Source organism: Elephas maximus, chromosome X (genome assembly GCF_024166365.1).
Source record: "Elephas maximus indicus isolate mEleMax1 chromosome X, mEleMax1 primary haplotype, whole genome shotgun sequence".
NCBI lineage: Eukaryota > Metazoa > Chordata > Mammalia > Proboscidea > Elephantidae > Elephas > Elephas maximus.
In genome coordinates this window covers 3090037-3111764 of record NC_064846.1, presented here as the reverse complement: position 1 = coordinate 3111764, position 21728 = coordinate 3090037, and the positions used below count along the sequence as shown (strand labels likewise).

The 21728-nt window shown below is 41.6% G+C and overlaps 2 protein-coding genes across 2 annotated transcripts in view; one reads left to right on the top strand and one right to left on the bottom strand.

The window, feature by feature from the left end:
• LOC126068951 (synaptonemal complex protein 3-like) overlaps positions 1–21728 on the top strand; it is a 115713-nt gene that overhangs the window by 31245 nt on the left and 62740 nt on the right. The gene's annotated exons all lie outside the window — the stretch shown is intronic.
• On the bottom strand, positions 8285–19884 carry LOC126068952 (synaptonemal complex protein 3-like). Its single transcript, XM_049871739.1, has 9 exons — positions 19774–19884; positions 18229–18378; positions 17969–18038; positions 17759–17793; positions 16185–16302; positions 14887–14986; positions 11071–11169; positions 8797–8901; positions 8285–8667 (listed from the first exon to the last, which is right to left on the bottom strand). The coding sequence occupies exons 2-9, from the start codon at positions 18356–18358 to the stop codon at positions 8614–8616; spliced, it is 711 nt and encodes a 236-aa protein (XP_049727696.1). The 5' UTR covers positions 18359–18378; positions 19774–19884; the 3' UTR covers positions 8285–8613.

The window sequence follows — 21728 nt, the reverse complement described above, 5'->3', positions numbered from 1 at the left end:
GAAATAAGGCAAGCTGCTGAAAAAGCCAAGGAACACACTGATAAAACAGTTGAAGAACTCAAAAAGATTATTCAAGAACATAGTGGAAAAATTAATAAGTTGCAAGAATGCATAGAGAGACAGCATGCAGAAATCCAAAAGATTAACAATAAAATTACAGAATTAGACAACGCAATAGGAAGTCAGAGGAGCAGACTCGAGCAATTAGAATGCAGACTGGGACATCTGGAGGACCAGGGAATTAACACCAACATAGCTGAAACAAATCAGATAAAAGAATTAAAAAAATATGAAGAAACCCTAAGAATCAGGTGGGACTCTATCAAGAAGGATACCTTGCGTGTGATTGGAGTCCCAGAACAGGGAGGGAGGACAGAAAACACAGAGAGAATAGTTGAAGATCTGCTGACAGAAAACTTCCCTGACATCATGAAAGACGAAAGGATATCTATCCAAGATGCTCATCGAACCCCATTTAAGATTGATCCAAAAAGAAAAACACCAAGACATATTATCATCAAACTTGCCAAAACCAAAGATAAAGAGAAAATTTTAAAAGCAGCCAGGGAGAAAAGAAAGGTCTCCTTCAAGGGAGAATCAATAAGAATAAGTTCAGACTACTCAGCAGAAACCATGCAGGCAAGAAGGCAATGGGATGACATATACAGAGCACTGAAGGAGAAAAACTGCCAGCCAAGGATCATATATCCAGCAAAACTCTCTCTGAAATATGAAGGCGAAATTAAGATATTTACAGATAAACACAAGCTTAGAGAATTTGCAAAACCCAAACCAAAGCTACAAGAAATACTAAAGGAAATTGTTTGGTCAGAAAACCAATAATATCAGATACCAGCACAACACAAGGTCACAAAACAGAACATCCTGATATCAACTCAAACAGGGAAATCACAAAAACAAATTAAGATTAATTAAAAAAAAAAAGCTCAAAACCGGGAATCATTGAAGTCAATATGTAAAAGATCACAATAATCAAAAAGAGGGACTAAATACAGGTGGCATAGAACTGCCATATGGAGAGGGTTACAAGGCGATTTAGGACAATACAAGTTAGGTTTTTACTTAGAAAAATAGGGGTAAATATTAAGGTAACCACAAAGAGGTCTAACAACTCCATAACTCAAAATAAAAGCCAAGAAAAACGTAACGACTCAGCAAACATAAAGTCAAATACTATGAAAATGAGGATCTCACAATTTACAAAGAAGAACGTCTCAGCACAAAAAAGTAAGTGGAAAAATGAAATTGTCAACAACGCACATAAAAAGGCATCAAAATGCCAACACTAAACACTTATCTATAATTACGCTGAATGTAAATGGACTAAATGCACCGATAAAGAGACAGAGAGTCCCGGACTGGATAAGGAAACACGATCCGTCTATATGCTGCCTACAAGAGACACACCTTAGACTTAGAGACACAAACAAACTAAAACTCAAAGGATGGAAAAAAATATATCAAGCAAACAATAAGCAAAAAAGAAGAGGAGTAGCAATATTAATTTCTGACAAAATAGACTTTAGACTTAAATCCACCACAAAGGACAAAGAAGGACACTACATAATGATAAAAGGGACAATTGATCAGGAAGACATAACCATATTAAATATTTATGCACCCAATGACAGGGCTGCAAGATACATAAATCAAATTTTAACAGAATTGAAAAGTGAGATAGATACCTCCACAATTATAGTAGGAGACTTCAACACACCACTTTCGGAGAAGGACAGGACATCCAGTAAGAAGCTCAATAGAGACACGGAAGACCTAATTACAACAATCAACCAAACTGACCTCATTGACTTATACAGAACTCTCCACCCAAATGCTGCAAAGTATACTTTTTTTTCTAGCGCACATGGAACATTCTCTAGAATAGACCACATATTAGGTCATAAAACAAACCTTTGCAGAATCCAAAACATCGCAATATTACAAAGCATCTTCTCAGACCACAAGGCCATAAAAGTGGAAATCAATAACAGAAAAAATTAGGGAAAAGAAATCAAATACTTGGAAACTGAACAATACCCTCCTGAAAAAAGACTGGGTTATAGAAGACATTAAGGAGGGAATAAGGAAATTCACAGAATGCAACGAGAATGAAAATACTTCCTATCAAAACCTCTGGGACACAGCAAAAGGAGTGCTCAGAGGCCAATTTATATCGATAAATGCACACATACAAAAAGAAGAAAGAGCCAAAATCAGAGAACTGTCCCGACAACTTGAACAAATAGAAAGTGAGCAACAAAAGAATCCATCAGGCACCAGAAGAAAACAAATAATAAAAATTAGAGCTGAACTAAATGAATTAGAGAACAGAAAAACAATTGAAAGAATTAACAAAGCCAAAAGCTGGTTCTTTCAAAAAATTAACAAAATTAATAAACCATTGCTTAGACTGACTAAAGAAAAACAGGAAAGGAAACAAATAACCCGAATAAGAAACGAGAAGGGCCACATCACAACAGAACCAAATGAAATTAAAAGAATCATTTCAGATTACTACGAAAAATTGTACTCTAACAAATTTGAAAACCTAGAAGAAATGGATGAATTCTTGGAAAAACACTACCTACCTAAACTAACACATTCAGAAGTAGAACAACTAAATAGACCCATAACAAAAAAAAGAGATTGAAATCAAAAAACTCTCAACAAAAAAAAGCCCTGGCCCAGACGGCTTCACTGCAGAGTTCTACCAAACTTTCAGAGAAGAGTTAACACCACTACTACTGCAGGTATTTCAAAGCATAGAAAATGACGGAATACTACCTAACTCATTCTATGAAGCCACCATCTCCCTGATACCAAAACCAGGTAAAGACGTCACAAAAAGAGAAAATTACAGACCTATATCCCTCATGAACATAGATGCAAAAATCCTCAACAAAATTCTAGCCAATAGAATTCAACAACATATCAAAAAAATAATTCACCACGACCAACTGGGATTCATACCAGGTATGCAAGGCTGGTTTAATATTAGAAAAACCATTCATGTAATCCACCATATAAATAAAACAAAAGACAAAAACCACATGATCTTATCAATTGATGCAGAAAAGGCATTTGACAAAGTCCAACACCCATTTATGATAAAAACTCTCACCAAACTAGGAATTGAAGGAAAATTCCTCAACATAATAAAGGGCATCTATGCAAAGCCAACAGCCAACATCACTCTAAATGGAGAGAGCCTGAAAGCATTTCCCTTGAGAACGGGAACCAGACAAGGATGCCCTTTATCACCGCTCTTGATTCAACATGGTGCTAGAAGTCCTAGCCAGAGCAATTAGGCTAGACAAAGAAATAAAGGGCATCCAGATTGGTAAGGAGGAAGTAAAATTATCTCTATTTGCAGATGACGTGATCTTATACACAGAAAACCCTAAGGAATCCTCCAGAAAACTACTGAAACTAATAAAAGAGTTTGGCAGACTCTCAGGTTATAAGATAAACATACAAAAATCATTTGGATTCCTCTACATCAACAAAAAGAACATCGAAGAGGAAATCACCAAATCAATACCATTCACAGTAGCCCCCAAGAAGATAAAATACTTAGGAATAAATCTTACCAAAGATGTAAAAGACCTATACAAGGAAAACTACAAAGTACTACTACAAGATATTAAAAAGGACATACTTAAGTGGAAAAACATACCTTGCTCCTGGATAGGAAGACTTAACATAGGAAAAATGTCTATTCTACCAAAAGCCATCTATGCATACAATGCACTTCGGATCCAAATTCCAATGTCATTTTTTAAGGTGATAGAGGAACAAATCACCAACTTCATATGGAAGGGAAAGAAGCCTCGGATAAGCAAAGCATTACTGAAAAAGAAGAAGAAAGTGGGAGGCCTCACTCTACCTGATTTCAGAACCTATTATACAGCCACACTAGTCAAAACAGCCTGGTACTGGGACAACAACAGACACATAGACCAGTGGAACAGAATTGAGAACCCAGATATAAATCCATCCACATATGAGCAGCTGATATTTGACAAGGGCCCAGTGTCAGTTAATTGGGGAAAAGATAGTCTTTTTAACAAATGGTGCTGGCATAACTGGATATCCATTTGCAGAAAAATGAAACAGGACCCATACCTCACACCATGCACAAAAACTAACTCCAAGTGGATCAAAGACCTAAACATAAAGACTAAAATGATAAAGATCATGGAAGAAAAAATAGGGACAACCTTAGGAGCCCTAATACAAGGCATAACCAGAATACAAAACATTACCAAAAATGATGAAGAGAAGCCAGATAACCGGGAGCTCCTAAAAATCAAACACCTGTGCTCATCTAAAGACTTCACCAAAAGAGTAAAAAGACCACCGACAGACTGGGAAAGAATTTTCAGCTATGACATCTCCGACCAGCGCCTGATCTCTAAAATCTACATGATTCTGTTAAAACTCAACCACAAAAAGACAAACAACCCAATCAAGAAGTGGGCAAAGGATATGAACACACACTTCACTAAAGAAGATATTCAGGCAGCTAACAGATACATGAGAAAATGCTTTCGATCATTAAAGCCATTAAAAAAAGAGAAATGCAAATTAAAACTATGATGAGATTCCATCTCACTCCAACAAGGCTGGCATTAATCCAAAAAATACAAAATAATAAATGTTGGAGAGGGTGCGGAGAGATTGGAAGTCTTATACGCTGCTGGTGGGGGAATGTAAAATGGTCCAACCACTTCGGAAATCTATCTGGCTTTACCTTAAACAGTTAGAAATAGAACTACCATACAACCCAGAAATCCCACTCCTCGGAATATAACCTAGAGAAACAAGAGCCTTCACACAAACAGATATATGCACACCCATGTTTATTGCAGCTCTGTTTACAATAGCAAAAAGCTGGAAGCAACCAAGGTGTCCATCAACGGATGAATGGTTAAATAAATTGTGGTATATTCACACAATGGAATACTACGCATCGATAAAGAACAGTGACGATTCTGTGAAACAGTTCATAACGTGGAGGAACCTGGAAGGCATCATGCTGAGTGAAATTAGTCAGAGGCAAACGGACAAATATTGTATAAGACCACTATTATAAGATCTTGAGAAATAGTATAAACTGAGAAGAACACATACTTTTGTGGTTACGAGGGGGGGAGGGAGGGAGGGGGGGAGAGGGTTTTTTACTGATTAATTAGTAGATAAGAACTGCTTCAGGTGAAGGGAAGGACAATACTCAATACATGGAAGGTCAGCTCAACTGGACTGGACCAAAAGCAAAGAAGTTTCCGGGATAAACTCAATGCTTCAAAGGTCAGCGGAGCAAGGGCGGGGGTTTGGGGACCATGGTTTAAGGGGACTTCTAACTCAATTGGCCAAATAATTCTATTATGAAAACATGCTGCATACCACTTTGAAATGTGGCGTCTGGGGTCTTAAATGCTAACAAGCGGCCATCTAAGATGCATCAATTGGTCTCAACCCACTTGGATCAAAGGAGAATGAAGGACACCAAGGTCACACGACAACTATGAGCCCAAGAGACAGAAAGGGCCACATGAACCAGAGACCTACATCATCCTGAGACCAGAAGAACTAGTTGGTGCCCGGCCACAACCGATGACTGCCCTGTCAGGGAGCACAACAGAGAACCCCTGAGGGAGCAGGAGATCAGTGGGATGCAGACCCCAAATTCTCACAAAAAGACCATACTTAATGGTCTGACTGAGACTAGAGGAATCCTGGCGGTCATGGTCACCAAACCTTCTGTTGGCCCAGGACAGGAACCATCCCCGAAGACAACTCATCAGACATGGAAGGGACTGGACAGTGGGTAGGAGAGAGATGCTGATGAAGAGTGAGCTAATTATATCAGGTGGACACTTGAGACTGTGTTGGCATCTCCTGTCTGGAGGGGGGATGGGAAGACAGAGAGAGTTGGAAGCTGGCAAAATCATCACGAAAGGAGAGACTGGAAGGGCTGACTCAAGAGGGGGAGAGCAAGTGGGAGTACGGAGTAAGGTGTATATAAACTTATATGTGACAGTCTGACTTGATTTGTAAACGTTCACTTGAAGCTCAATAAAAGTTAATAAAATTAAAAAAAAAAAAGAAATCAAACAACACATTGCATTGGGCAAATCTGTTACAGAAGACCTCTGTAAAGTGTTGAAAAGCACAGATGTCACGTGGAGGACAAAGGTGCGCCTGGCCCAAGCCATGGTGTTTTTCAATCAATCGCATCAAATACATGTGAAAGCTGGACAATGAATAAGGAAGACAAAAGAAGAATTGACGCCTTTGCATTGTGGTGTTGACGAAGAATGTTGACTATACCACGGACTGCCAAAAGAAGGAACAAATCTGTCTTGGAAGAAGTGCAGCCAGAATGCTCCTTAGAGGCAAGGATGGCGAAACTGCGTCTTCCATACTTCGGACATGCTGTCAGGAGGGATGCGTCCCTGGAGAAGGACATCATGCTTGGCAGAGTACAGGGTCAGCGGAAAAGAGGGAGACCCTCAACGAGGTGGACTGACACAGCGGCTGCAACAATGAGCTCAAGCATAACAACGACTGTGAGGATGGCTCGGGACCGGGCAGTGTTCCGTTCTGTTGTGCACAGGGTCGCTATGAGTCGGAACCGACTTGACGGCACCTAACAACAACAAATACTTTAGGGCCGCAAAACCACCCATATTTTAGAGCTAGAGGGTGACTAGTCAACATATCTGAAAAGTCACTGTAGGTTTCCTTTTAGAGCACTTAGGTGTGCACTGCCAGCAGAACTGTTTACCTTCGCTAAAATCTCAGGTGTTAGAAATTCCCACCCCTATTTTGTAACACATGAATTCTCTGCTTCACACCGGAGTGAAGACTGTGGTGAACTGAGGATGCAATCCCTGTCTACAGAATCGAATTCAGTTTTCTTTCAGACTATACACATACACACGGATCAAACCCAACAGATGTGCCCTGAGGCATCCTTAGTCCCTCTGCCAGGGAGAAGGTTCTTCTTTAGTGAGAACAGAGCCAGATGAAGCTTTTCAATGAAAGTCAAGAGACGGTCTGGAGATTTCCCCTCATGGGTGAGGAGAACGCCTTCTCCAGAGGCACACCTGGAGGCTTTTTTCCTGGGCTTCGCTTTCTGAAGGGTAGCACTTGCCCTGGTCTGTGAACAAACTTCCTGAGGAGTTATCTCTGTGACTCCCTCACCCTTAATTTTTTAGACACCACAATTTTGTATATGTCTGCCTTCAACTAGGCTGTTTTTCCCCAGAACTTTTACCTTCTTACAGGTAATCTCAAAGGAGTAATAAACTTAAAAGATGGAATGGATTGACTGTCAGGGAATGATGGATAGCCCCTTCTAGCAGAAAAGTTGAGGCTTGGTTGCAGAGCAGAAAGTTGAGGGAATGTGGAGTCAGAAGACCTGGGCTCTGTTACCTTCTGGCTTTGGCATTTATTCTAGGCCTTTTTGCTCTCTCAGCCTCCGTTTCTGTAATTATGGAATGCCCTGCACATTCCAGAACCTCACTACAGTGAGGTTCAAAGATGAAATATGTGAAGGTGCTCTAAAATTTAGTATTTCGGTTAAGATTTGAAATTTGGGGGGAACATGAAAGTAGATGCTGTTTCAGAAAAGAGAGACAATAATCTATTTTATATTCTCTTTTTTTTTTTTTGCTCTAAAGGTCATTCCATCATTTGATTGACAATTTAGTGACTTGTACCTGCAAATTTCAATACACCTTAACTGAGATATCCTCAAGACTTCATGCCATCAAGCACCTGAACAGGTTCACAGGCATACTGACTGAACAGTAGCCCTAGGACACAAGGACAGGCAGTTGGGGAACTAGTTCCTTGAATTCTGAGTTAAAATTTCATTGTCACCAAAAAAGTGAACATGAAATATTTCCTTTTATATATATATAAAAAAAAAAACAGTAGCTACAGCACACATGGCATGCAAGAAAATTAACATAAATGGCCAAAAAGCAAAACCCTTCCCTTTAGAATATCACCCGTCTTTTTAAAAATAATTTTTTTAGCAGTTTTATTCCAGAACACAAATTTAAGTTGCTTATATGATTTACGACAGAGTAAATATTCTTCTGAAGTCTTACCTTTATTACAATCATCAAATGAGTATACACCCAAAGAAAGAACATAGAAAATAGATTTTGTATTCTTTATTATTATTATTACTTTGTAAGGAAGAACAATGTAACCTTCCATACATGTGCTTTCTACCTTTTGGGACTAATACAGGTTCTCTAAGGCCAAAACCTAAAATTAAATCATTTTGACTGCTAGAAGTTAAATAACAGCGCAAGGGAGGAAAAGTCACCATTGCTACCAAAGGGCTGAAAGCTCCACACACATGACTTTGGAATTGTTGCTACTCACATAGCGGTTCAGGCTTTCTTTGGTGGTTAACAAAAAGGGAGTCTTGTGCTTAATAAACAAGGTAACTGATTAACAAGATGCAGTAATTTAAAGTAGAATGTTTACACCACTGTAAGGTGGCTTCACGTAGCTAATGTTACAATTGTGTCATGTCATTTAGATTCAAATTCTTTCTTCAAAGAGTCATCATTGTATCAGGGATTTAAGGGACTCTCGAACAATTTTCACCTCTTCCTGATGCTGTTACATGAAAGGAGAAATGAAATCTTTGTTTAATATTTTGATAAGGGTTTTACATACTTCGGAAAACAAAATATTTCAATGCTTACATCAACTCTTAGTTTTCAGTTTTAAATATATACTACTTACTGTGTCCATTAAAAGTTTTTTTTGCAGCAAAGCTAGTTCTTCTTTAAGTTCACTTTGTGCTTCATCAAACGCAGAGTCATAACTTTTCTCGAGGTCCTCGAGGCTCTAAAACATAAAGGTCTGGTTCAGTCAGAAACCACCACTTTTCATTCCAGGTTCTAAACCTGTGCAATTAAATTTCAAATGTATGAACTTCAAAATTTTCAAATGATGCTTATTGTTTATTCCAAATAAAAATAGTCTAAGTGATACGCAAAGACCAAATTACCCACTAGAAGAATTTTTAAAAAGATGTCAGACTGAGTCAAATATTGTTATGGGAGTTTCAACACTAGTATACTTTGCCTGAAACAATGGGCTAATGAACTGTTAAGGTCAAGACGGAGCAAAGAGAAAGACTGAGGTCCCCTATCAATAAATACCGTAACTGTGAAACTCTCTAAGAAGCTTTCTAAAGCCACTTAGTATGACTGACAGTCAACGTAACATGATCTCATTGGAGGAAAAAGGTGATCTGTACTGGAAGCTTTGCAAGTTACGGAATATACAAATTACGTTTTTCAATCTTTACTCTTCACCCAACAAATGGCGATCTCATGCCTCCTGTGTAAGAAGTACCGTCACCGTGTTAAGCGCTGTGCAGGAACTATAAAACAAACGATACACCATCTCATCCTCACTCCAGGGAGAAGGAGAGACACATCAGCAAAAATACCACCAACATTTGATAACAAATAGGTGTGGAAACACAACTTGCTGTATCTACGCAGTGGAAAACGAGATTAGTTCCCAGTTACTCAGCAAAAGACTAAGATTTCCACAGGGGAAGAAAGAGGAGTTAAGTGTCATCGGGGGGGGGGGGGCACAGGCAACCTCATGGAAGCACATGGCGCATTAGGTCACTTAAAGCAATTCAGCTGGAGGGGTGGGAGGAGAGAGAGGATGCAGGAAATGACCTTCCAAAAGGGGGTCATGTTATTTGGGGACTTGAACACCTAAGATTTTAGAATAGGAAGCTACTGAGAGTTTTCCAGGAGAGAAGGGAAATGTTTCAGGAAGGTGACACTGCAGGCCTCTCTATGAAGGACGGACTAGAGAAGAGAGAAATCCGATGGAAGAGTTTCAACAGCACACAAAGGACGGATGAGGTCCTGAACTGGGGCAGTGCAAGTGGGGATTCAAAGAAAGAAAGAAAGGAAAGAACCATTGCAGAGGTAAAAATCACAGGGCTTCATAATACCTGGATGGGAAAGATCAGGAAGCGGAGGGGCCAAAGACAACACTAAGTTGCCTGCCCTGAGTGGTTAACACTTGGAAGAAACCATTTCTAGAACTTTATCAAATCTTCACACCGATGAATAAATGGTTCTCAGGGAGCATGAGAGCAAGCCAACAAGCTCTCTCTTTTGAAAGACTAAAAACAACTGTTTTAAGATAAGTACATTTTTCCTTTAAAGAATGTTCATTAAATCTATTTTATGAGTTTACTTAAACATTCCAATTAGGTTACAAGAGTGATATTTTAACATGTATTTGACAAGATGATCCAGAGAATCCGCCATCAAGCAAAGAAAGAACATATTCAGGATTCCACTGACTCCTAAACAAGTGTGTATGCGCAGGAAGTGAATCTGCTCGTGTGCCAACGGGATCGCTGATAATCCTCGGTTCACAAACTCTTAATCCCACGCTGGCTTTTTCATCCCGTTATATGTCTGGGCCATCTCTGGTGATTATGATTTGACATATAAAGCCATTTTTAGCCATCGCAATAATTCTAAAAGCAAGTATGTCATAAGATATTCAAGGCATAGGCTTGAAAATAAAAGACACTCATTAATTACACTTGTGGATTTTCTGTTTAACAAACACTGAGGGCACAGACAAGAAAAACACATCTAGAAATTATTTGCAGACTTCCTATTTTCAAGTGTATATTTATTGTGGTAACCTAGAAAAAATGATTGTTGAACAGAGAACCATGATTAAATTGTTAATAAAGTATCAATTTTATGCATGCTATGTGTAAAATTCCCAATTTGCCATTTCCTACTTTGAATAACCCTCACAAAAGCATTAATGAATCCTAAAGATAAAAATATATTTAGCACTTATGTAAAATTAGGAACAGTGGATTCAAAGTGGAAAATGGTTAAAATTTAAAATCTGTAATGAAAATGTTTTTGCCATAAATTCAGAAACAAAAACAGTCTCTTCAACTTCTAGGCGCACATTCGGTTTTATGAGAATGTATTGTTACTGAATACAACAGACCTTCACAAATTGCTCATACATCATTTTAATTGCTTTCAGTCGCTGGCCCTGAACAATTCTATAGTGTTGAAAAATCTTTTGTTGCTCTCGAAACAAATTCTATAAATAAAAAAAGAAAAAAGTTGTGATAACAAATTTCAGTGAAATTTAAATTTCTCAATAATTCTACCTTAAGCTTAAATGGAATAGCTTTGAACTTTCCATGACATTTTCTAGTTTAACAATTATTAAGACCAAGTTTAGATAATTTGCGTACACCAATAATCAAAAAAATGTACGAATCTTATCTACCAATCATTGAGTAGGACGTTTCCTTTCTTAACAATGTTTGAAACATGTCTTAGTATGTGGTGATCTCAATAGCCACATAGGTGACCCTTCCAGTAACACTAGCCTTTCAGTTCCTTGACCTCCTCTTCCCTTGATTTTGTCCTCTCCCCTATTTTAGCCACTCACGTACATAGTCATACCCCAGGTTTTGTCATTACCAATAACTATAATGTCTGTATCATATTAATAAGAGCAAAGACATGGTAACCGTGTGTCAGATACACTTCCGAACCATTTAAAATAGATTTACTATATATGAACTCATTTAATCTTCAAAGAAACCCTATGAGATAGGTACTCTTTTTATTCCCCTTTCAAAGATGAGGAAACTGAGGCATAGAGGTAAATAATTTGCCATGCTTTCACAGCATCAATTGGTTGAAGTAGAATTGGATCCCAAACAGTATGGTTTCAGAATCCAGACTCTTAACTATTATACTATACCGACTCTCCTACATCCCACTATTCAACCAAAGGCGTAGCAAGTCCAACCGGGCACCAGCGGCATCACTAGGAGGGTGCGGGGCGGGGCGGGGGAAGGAGTGCATTGGGCGACACTGTCAGGGAGGGTGGCAACACACAGTCCAGAGATACGTCCAAGACCAAACTACGCAGGACTTGGGCTCCTCCAGAAAGCCCCTGCCTGCTTCAGCCATGTTCCGGCACTGCTCTCTGCTGCCGTGGCTCTCGGTGTCTGCCAGGATGACTCACAGGTTTGGGTGCCCCCAGAGCCCTCCTGTCAGCCCGCCTGCCACCTCAGATGCAGGCGCAGCAAGAAATCGCGAACGGTCCACATGCAGGCTTGGCTTCTCGTTTCCGTCCCCATTATTAAGGACTACTCGGCGGCAGTGGGGTTTCTTTATTCATCTTGAAATTTGGCGGGGGGGGCAGCGCAACTGAGAGATTGCCCCTTGGTTCTCAGATGGGGGGTGCAACTTAGAAACTGCTCCTGGGTGCTCTAAGTGGGGGAGCACAATTTAGAGATTGTCCCTGGGCACTTGTTACCCTCCCTACACCCGTGTATTCAACCACTACTTCCCTATGTTTCTAGCCCATTCTCTTTAGTATTACAGTTCAATAATCTATCAGGACCTAACATCCACTGATCCCACTATTTTCACTGTCCCTTATCCCCACCCTTATGTCCTTGCTTTTCCTTTCCTCTTTTCCACCTTAAATTCCATGATCAATCGTTATAATCACCCCCGTGCATATATAACTTGCCCTCTTCTCACTGTCACACTTGACTGACTAAACCTCAACCTTGGAAAACCCAATTCTCCAAGTACTCTGCCACAACCACGCTGACTGGTCTCACTTTAAGTTCTTGACACTACGATCACTAACTTAAATTGGACCCTTAATGATTCTTGGCAATTATATTTCTCTAACCCAAGCATGAATTTGAAATTGTCAAGGATTTCGTTTTACTTGGATCCACAATCAACAGCCATGGAAGCAGCAGTCAAGAAATCAAAAGACACATTGTATTGGGCAAATCTGCTTCAAAACACCACTTTAAAGCGTTGAAAATCAAAGATGTCACTTTGATTACTAAGGTGTGCCTGACCCAAACCATGGTATTATCAATCACATCATATGCATGTGAAGGCTGGACAATGAATAAGGAAGACCAGAGAAGAACTGACACCTTTGAATTGTGGTGTTGGCGAAGAATATTGACTATCCCATGGACTGCCAAAAGAACCAACAAATCTGTCTTGGAAGAAATACAACCCGAGTGCTCCTTAGAAGCAAGGATGGCGAGACTGCGTCTTAGGTACTTTGGACATGTTGTTAGGAGGGACCAGTCCCTGGAGAAGGGCATCATGCTTAGTAAAGTACACGGTCAGCAGAAAAGAGGAAGACCCTCACTCTGATGGATTGACACAGTGGCTGCAACAATGGGCTCAGGCACAGCAACGATTTTAAGAATGGTGCAGGACTGGGCAGTGTTTCGTTCGGTGGCACACGGGGTTGCTATGAGCCGGAACCGACTCCATGGCGCCTAACAACAATGACAATCACCACCCATGCACTGGCCTAATCTAAGGAAACTATTTCTTACCTTCTCCTTGGTCCTCAAAAGGCAACGCCTCCTCCACCCTCTTTATTCTTAACTTAATTATTATCACACTAAATAAATAGAAGCAATGCAAAGAGGACTGCCAGTCTCCTATCACCACACCTACCACCCACCTATACCCATCAGCCCTCATACACTCTACCGTCTCCCCTGTTTTTATGGAGGAACAATCCTGGCTTGCCAAAACCGACTTCTTCTCCTGCCCACTAGATCGATCCCATCCACTCTCAAGAATATTGCTCAGCAATTGTCCTCCCACCACCCCCCTCCAAACTTTCACTTTTCTCCCTCTAGATCATGACCATCAGCATACAAACATCTTGCTATTTCTCCAGTCAGAACCCACGTGTATTCCTTTTCTCCCCAGCTACCACCCCATTGCTTCCTGTGCCGTTCTCTCTTATACTCACTGGCCTTTTCCACCCACCGTGCCACCAAACCCTCGTTCCTTAATGACACCAACGCCCCGCACGCTGCCAAATCCACCTTACTTGGCCTGTCAGCAGCATACGACAGAGCTGATCCCTCTCCTGAATCCAGGCCCACATAGCCAGTGGCCTACTCAACATGCCTCCTTGGGTGTTTCCCGTGCACCTCAAATTTAACTTTTCCAAACCTCAGCTGACTGACAAAGCCCCCCGCCACACACACACACCAAGTTTTTTTTTTTTTTTGATGTGAACAATAGCTTCGCTGTGGAGGTAAAAGGTGTGTGATAAATTCACAAACAATTCAAGAGTGAAAGAGAAGGCTAGTTAATGTAGCTATACAGTATATGGGTGGGACTGACTTCCATCCCCCATAGGGATGGGCAGGTGGCCCAGGTCTGGCCATCAACAGTGCACCATGCCCTGGCCCACCGTGACTGGTTCAGGGATGGGCAAATGATCCAAGGCAGATCAGTGAGAATTCTCCCGAGGGCCTTTCTGACAGAGCTATTGAGTAAGACTGTCTCAGCCCACTGGGGTTGCTACACTGTTCGTAATCTAGGATCGCAAGAGGCTATCTCGCGTACCACACTGAGAGAGCCTGCTAAGGGGTGGAGACAGAGCCCAGGTGACACTGCGTGAGCCACCTTTGCCCACCCCATCCAGCTGTGCCTGCAGCTAAACTCCCCCTGCAATTCTTTCTGTAAATCAATACATTCCTGTTTGGTACTTTAGCAAATTTCTGTCACTTGGAACTGCAAGAATCTCAACCAAGCAAAGACTAAAGGCTTTCATGAATGTGTACATGTCCAAATTTTGGTTTTCAGTCACCAGGGCCAAAACTCACAGCCAACAATGAGTAATAGAGCCGAGCTCAGTTCCGTGGATCTACTACAAGCCTAGGTTCTCCATTCATTCCTACTTGAGACTTAGTTACAATAGATTACTTATAAAGGGAAGCCTGATACCGACAGTTAGACTTTGTTCTTGTTCCTCAGCTTTCTGCACATCTGTATCCCACTGCTGAAAAAAAGTCGAAAGCTGCTGAGAGCATTGCACAGTACGATCCTGCCTGTAAAACGTAATGAACACTGTCATATTTCATACCAATCTGAAAAAATAAGCACTTTCAAAATAAAGTTGATTTGATTACTTACTGTACACATATTCCACTTAAAATGGGTAATGTTCGAGCACTATTGGGAAGACATTTGATATTTCAAAATTAGGCATCATTTCACAAGGCAAGCCTATTTATTCCCTTCTTTTTATAATTTATACTATAAAAGAAGACGGGAATAATAGCAGCTTAAATCTTCAGATGGGCAACTGAAAAGTAAAATGAATAATTTACTAATTCCAAAGGTATTTTTTCCCTAACAGGATAACAGAGACGCTATCTCACATACTGTAGCTCTCGAAAATTAAGGAACTTTGATTGTGTATGTAAATTTTCCAGAAATATTCATTTTACCTCCAAGGATTTTAATTTTCATTTTCTCTTAATGAGTAACACATAGGTTCGTGCATGATAAATAGATCCAACGAGGTCTATTTATCATATAAGATTTCCAAACAAGGATGTTTCATTAAATTTTTCCCCAATTTGGCACAACAAAGATTTTGTACAAAAGAAAAAACTCAATTCTGCTAAAATATAAAAATTATTTACAATATAAGATTGACTTTTCACCACATTACTGAATAAAGTTAACTATCACAAGACCTTTTTTTATCACAAGACTAATGGTTTGACATTTACCTTTTATTCAGCTTCCATATTTCTGGAATGAATGTAAGTACATTTACAGTAAGAAACCCGTTGCCGTTGAGTCGATTCTGACTCATAGTGACCCTATAGGACAGAGTAGAGCTGTCCCATAGGGTTTCCAAGGCATTAATCTTTATGGAAGCAGACTGCAACAACTCTCTCCTGAGGAGCAGCTGGCGGGTCTGAACCGACAACCTTTTTGGTTAGCAGCCAAGCGCTTAACCACTGTGCCGCCAGAGCTCCTTACAGTAAGAAAACTCCACTGTTATTTTAAGGGGGGAAAAAAGGTATCTTTATAAGAGGAAATATACCTCAATGCAGCGAAAGGGTGAGGTTATGGGAGCAAGGAATTTATTAGCTCAGAGAAAAATCAAGCCAAATATATTTCACTAGAGACTCCAATAAACAGAAGATAATAGTATTTTTCTCCAGTAATTTGCACCCATGAATAAGAAGAATTGATACAAATGTTATAGCTCTAAAAATCCAGGAACTTTACCTTTGCTCTTTTTCTGTTTTCCAAGCATTCTCAACTTTCTGGTTACTGAGTTTGAGAGAAGCATTGGTATTCGTTTCTAACCTTCTTCTCTTTTCAAGAAGAGCCTTGGTGATGTCACCTGTATTGAAAATATGCATTGAAATTTATGCTGACTATTACTTCATGTACACATATTCAAATCAATTTGGGTAATGTTGGGTCAACAATATTGGAAAGATTTGATATTTAAGAATTAGACATCATTTCAAAAGGAAGCTTATTTGTTCCCTTTATTTTTTCCGTGAAAATTTCAGTTACTAGTCTCCCAGTTGTAATTTTGCTCATTGCAGGACAATTGTTAACTTATGGGTGATTAAAAAAAAAAAAAAGGCCAATAAAACATTTTCCATTTTCCAAAATATACATAAAGGGTCTCAAGGACTGGCTTTAATTTCCCCACAAGAAAGCAGTATCTTCCAATTCAAAGGACACACGCAGAAGACATATTGTCAGAACTCACTGTATGAAACACACAAAATATTCTATTCAATAGTCCCCGAAGGATAAATAATTACATCAAGTAAGAACAATTTTTAAAAATCTAGTCAGTGAAGCTTTACATATATTTTACTAAAAGAGAAAATGACCATAGATAGAAAAATGCCACATTAAGTAAATACATTTGTTCAGGAACGCCTGACTAACTACTTCTGAGGAACTGTTTATATGACATTTTTACCTGTAAGCGCTTCATTTCATACAATGTTTAATACTTCAGACAATGCTTTGCTGAGCATATGATTTTATGCTATGGCTCTGCCATCGGTAGTTAATTTGCCGTAATCAGGAAGGAGCTGCATTGTTACAGAAGTATTTTATACTTCCAGTATCTATCCATAATGATTTCTATGAAAACTCACAAAACAAGCACTTTTTCACCACCAAATACAGAAAAGCTTTCGAAAATACTTGCTATATCACTTGTCCATATAAAAGAGCCAAAAACTGAGTCTGGCTTCTTTTTCAGATTATTATCCTCTAGCACAGTTACTGTAACTAAAAGATGACATACTAATTTAAAAGTTAGGATTTTTGGATCGGATTACACATCGATCACCACTTAGCCAAGTTGTCTTTTCTTCTCCACTAAACAGCATATTGATTTAAAAACGGCCAGTTAGAGGTTTTAATTTACACTGTGCCCCTCAAATGAACACACAAAAGTCACAGAAAATAATGACACTGAGAAAATTAAAAACTGATATATGATTTACTGTGTAAATACAAAGAAGGATAGAAGCTTTTCACATCCATTTATTTCTAATATTCCATTATCCATTATATCCGTTCATGCATCAAAAAGCATCATTCTCACCTCACCGCTGTTAGGACTATTTTCAGTGTTCACACAAACAATTAGAAAAGTTAAGTGAAGAAATTATCGAAGACTGAGTCACACTAAACATCTACACAAAAATCTATACATGAACACAAGGCATTAAATTCCAGTCTTGTAGCTCACTGACATTCCCTGTTATCCAAGTTATAGGATTTACAACAATTTTGTTTAAATGCCAGTAATTCCTAAGACTTACCTCCAAGTATTTCGAACATATTCTCTACTTCGGCCCTGTGAAGAAATTACGTGAACAATTTTTAAGGAAGGGCACAAAAAAATGGCATGCTTGTTTGGGAGGAAATGTCTCACACCAACTGTTTCACATGCGATACTTGCTAAATGAATCAAAGTCGACTTTTCTTAAAAGTACCCGACCCGATGGGCAAATGTTGCTTGAACACATTACCCTAGCTCTTCCTCAGTTGATCCTGCAGATGGTCTTTTTCTTCCATCCTTATCAGTTACTGGACTCTTTCCTTCATTGAAATGAAAAACAGTTTTAAATTAAGTATGTTATACGAGTTAATTTTTAATGGCGTCATATCTACATCCTGGAGGCTTTTGGGCTTTTGGCCAACAAAAGGTTTTACAGTAAATGGAAAAGAAAAAGACTAAAGTGTGCCCTATGCGCCACACTTGCCAAGTTGTTAGTTAGGGACACTGTACCTTCCTCCTTCCCGTCCGGCTCGGAACCACTCAGATCTTTTTTATCTTCTGTGCCAGAGGCTTCTCTATCCTGATCCTTCACCACGCGTCTCCCAGGTCTCCCCGTTCCCTTTCTTCCAGTGGGTGCCATAATTAGATTCTGTTTGCTGACTTAAAAAACAGATCCCTTAAACTTCCCGAGTTCAAACACGCCATTTAAACAAATGGGTAGCTTTGCACATCAGAGGTCCCTCACAAGGGTCGCCTCGGTTAAATAACAAGCTTTGCAGTCTCCTCATTTCTATTATTGGACCAGGAGGTGACAAAGGTAACAATGACAGGGTCAACCCTGAGTCCACACTGGGACCTGTGGGTTTTGGTCCTGCTTCTGCCAGATTCCAGCTGACTAAATGGGGCAGATCCTTGTCACAAAGTGACAATGTGACAGCTGGGGGGCCAGCCCCCCCAGCAGGCCAGAGAGAAGTCTGAAGCAACAGACACATAAAGACTTGCTGCCACTTGGCTTTGGAGAGCGAACGTCCACACAGGCCGTCATGACATCTCCAAGGGACAAACGTAGGGCCCTTGGTCACCTGTCATGGTCCCTGAGGGGACGAAGCCTCCCCTTCACCCCCCCTTACCTGTCCTCCCTCCTCAATCCTCGCCTGTCCTCCTTCCCCTTCCCCTGCACCAGTTTTCCTTCCTCTTCCCCCCTCTCCCTCCCTCCCTCCCTTACTCCTCTCGCAGATCCTCCCTCCCCCTCACCTATCCTCCATCCCCATCCCCTCACCTGTCCTCCCTCTCCTCCACCTGTCCTCCCTCTCCTCCACCTGTCCTCCCTCCCTTACCCCCTCACCAGTTTGCCCTCCTCTCTCCCCCTCCCCTGTTCTCTCTCCCCCCACTCCTGTCATCTACTCCTGTCCCCCATCCCTCATTCTTCCTCCCTCCCCCTCCCCTCGCCTGTCCTCCCTCCCTATCCCCTCACCCTGTCCTCCCTCTCCTCCACCTGTCCTCCCTCTCCTCCACCTGTCCTCCCTCCCTTACCCCCTCACCAGTTTGCCTTCTTCTCTGCCCCTCCCCTCTCCTCCCTCCCCCCACACCTGTCCTCCCTCCTCCCCTCACCTGTCATCCACTCCTGTCCCCCATCCCTCATCCTCCCTCCCTTCCCACTCACCCATCCTCCCTTCTCCCCCCCCATCCTGCCTCCCCACCCCCTCACCTGTCCTCCTCCCCTCTCACCCGCCCTCCCTCCCCTCTCATCTGTCCTCCCCCTCCCTCCTCTCCAATCATCCGGCCCCTCCCCTCTCAGGCGTCCTCCCTCCCAGACCTTCCATGCCCCACTGACTCCCATCACCCTAGGCCCTCAGAGAGGCCCACCCCACCACCCCCTCCTTCCGCCTTCCACTCAGTGGCCGGATCAGGCCCCGGCGAACAGTCACCTCACCGGGCACAGGTGACTTGGGGGGGTGTCTCGCACTGAACACACGCCCCTCGTCAACCTGATGAACCCGATGGCCACCGCAGACCCGCCGGGATCCCAGCCGCCCCACACTGCCCGCCCCTCACCTGAGGTAAAGGCTGTAGCGGCAACACTCCCAGAGCGAGGCAGCTGGCCACCGGGAAGCTCCTCTGAGGCACTTCCGGAGGGGGCGGAGCAAGCCAGCCTTGCCTGAGCGGGCGCAGCGCTGATTGGCCAGCACAGCGCGCATGCGTGAGGTGGGGGGGGCCTCGGCGGAGCCCCGCCCCCTGGCGGAAACAGACCTGCAGGCTGGTGCCAAGTTCTTAATAGTTAACTTGTTGCTTTCCAGTTTCTTCCTTTAACTTGTAAGTTGCAAATCACAAACATAGGGGAGTTAATGAAACATAACTCCTTTTCCCCCGCCCCGCCCCTCGCAACCACTAATAAACTTTGGTCTGTGTACCTTTGCCTTTTCTTGTCCTTTTATAGAAGCGAGGTCATACAATATTTGTCCTTCCGTGATTGGTTTATTTTGCCAGGGTTTGCCTAGACACAGGCATAATGGGTCTAAGGACATTCAATGCCTTTCACCCCTGCAGAGACCTGATTTCAACAGCATAGACCCTCATTAGCACAGTACAACAGGGTATATAACCAAAGTCCAAGTTCAACTATATCAGCTCTGTGGTAGAGTTTCAGGTCCTTGACATCTGACACTGGATCCATTAAGCAGGGTCCTCAAGCCTGGTAACTCCACCCTCTCCACCTACCGCCTGTGACAGGGGTCTAAGAAGAAGTGCTGTCTCCCAATCCTTAAAGCCAACAGCATTGGGTGCCCAAAATCAAACGCTTATGCGGGGGAAGTCAGTGTCTTTGGTGTTCTTCATTCTCCTTTGCTCCTAGTGAGTTGGGACCAATTGATGCATCTTAGATGGCCACTCACAAGCCTTTAAGGCCCCAGATGCCACTCACCAAGGTGGGATGCAGACCATTTTCTTAATAAATTTTGTTATGCCAATTGGCCTACATCTCCCAGATACTATGGTCCCCAGGCCCCAGCCTCAACTTCTCTGTCCATTGAAGTGCTTGGATGTGTCCAGGAAACCTCTTAGCTTTTGCTTTGGTCCAATGGCAACGTGATCCTACAAATACCAGTAAGTTTCTATTAGACCTTAAACTAGCCCAAGCCAGATTTGGCTCAGCTTCCATGCCCAGAAGGGCCTGCTGTGACTGCTAGATGACCTCATCAGAAGATGCAGCATCAGGAGGAAAGAATCAAAAGGAAAATCATCACCTGGGCCCTATCCCAAAGTGCCAGTTCTGACAAGAACTAAGTTACCTCCTGTTTCCTGGCCACCTTCTAGAATTTTCCCTCCCCAGTTCGCCTGCCTGGCGCTATCTTGCCGCCCAAATTACAAATAAGCCCTGCTTCCCTGTAACTTGGTGAGCCATATCTGAGGAACTTCCTCTCTGCTCCGTGCCCTGCACGTGGCAATGAAGTTCTTTCTTAAAGATGTAATCTCGTCGTAGTTTTGATTTACATTTCTCTAATGGCTAATGATCACGAGCATTTCCTCATGTATCTGTTAGCTACCTGAATGTCTTCTTAGTGAAGTGTCTGTCCATATCCCCCTTGCCCATTTTTCAATTGGTTTATTTGTTTTTTCATTGTTGAATTTTTGCAGGATCATGTAGATTTTAGAGATTAGACCCTGATCCGATTTGTTGTAGCCAAATTTTTTTGTTCCCACTCTGTAGATAGTCTCTTTACTCCTTTGGCGAAGTCTTTTGACGAGCATAAGTGTTTGTTTATTAAGAAAATGGTTTGCATCCCACTTTGGTGAGTGGTGTCTGGGGTCTTAAAACTAGCAAGTGGCCATCTAAGATGGATCAGTTGGGCTCAACCCACCTGGAGGAAAGGAGAATGAAAAACACCAAGGACATGTGGAAAACGTGAGCCCAACAGAAAGAAAGGGCTACATAAACCACAGATTTCATCAGCTTGAGACCGGAAGAACTAGATGGTGCCCGGCTACCACCCATGACTGCCCTGACAGGGAAC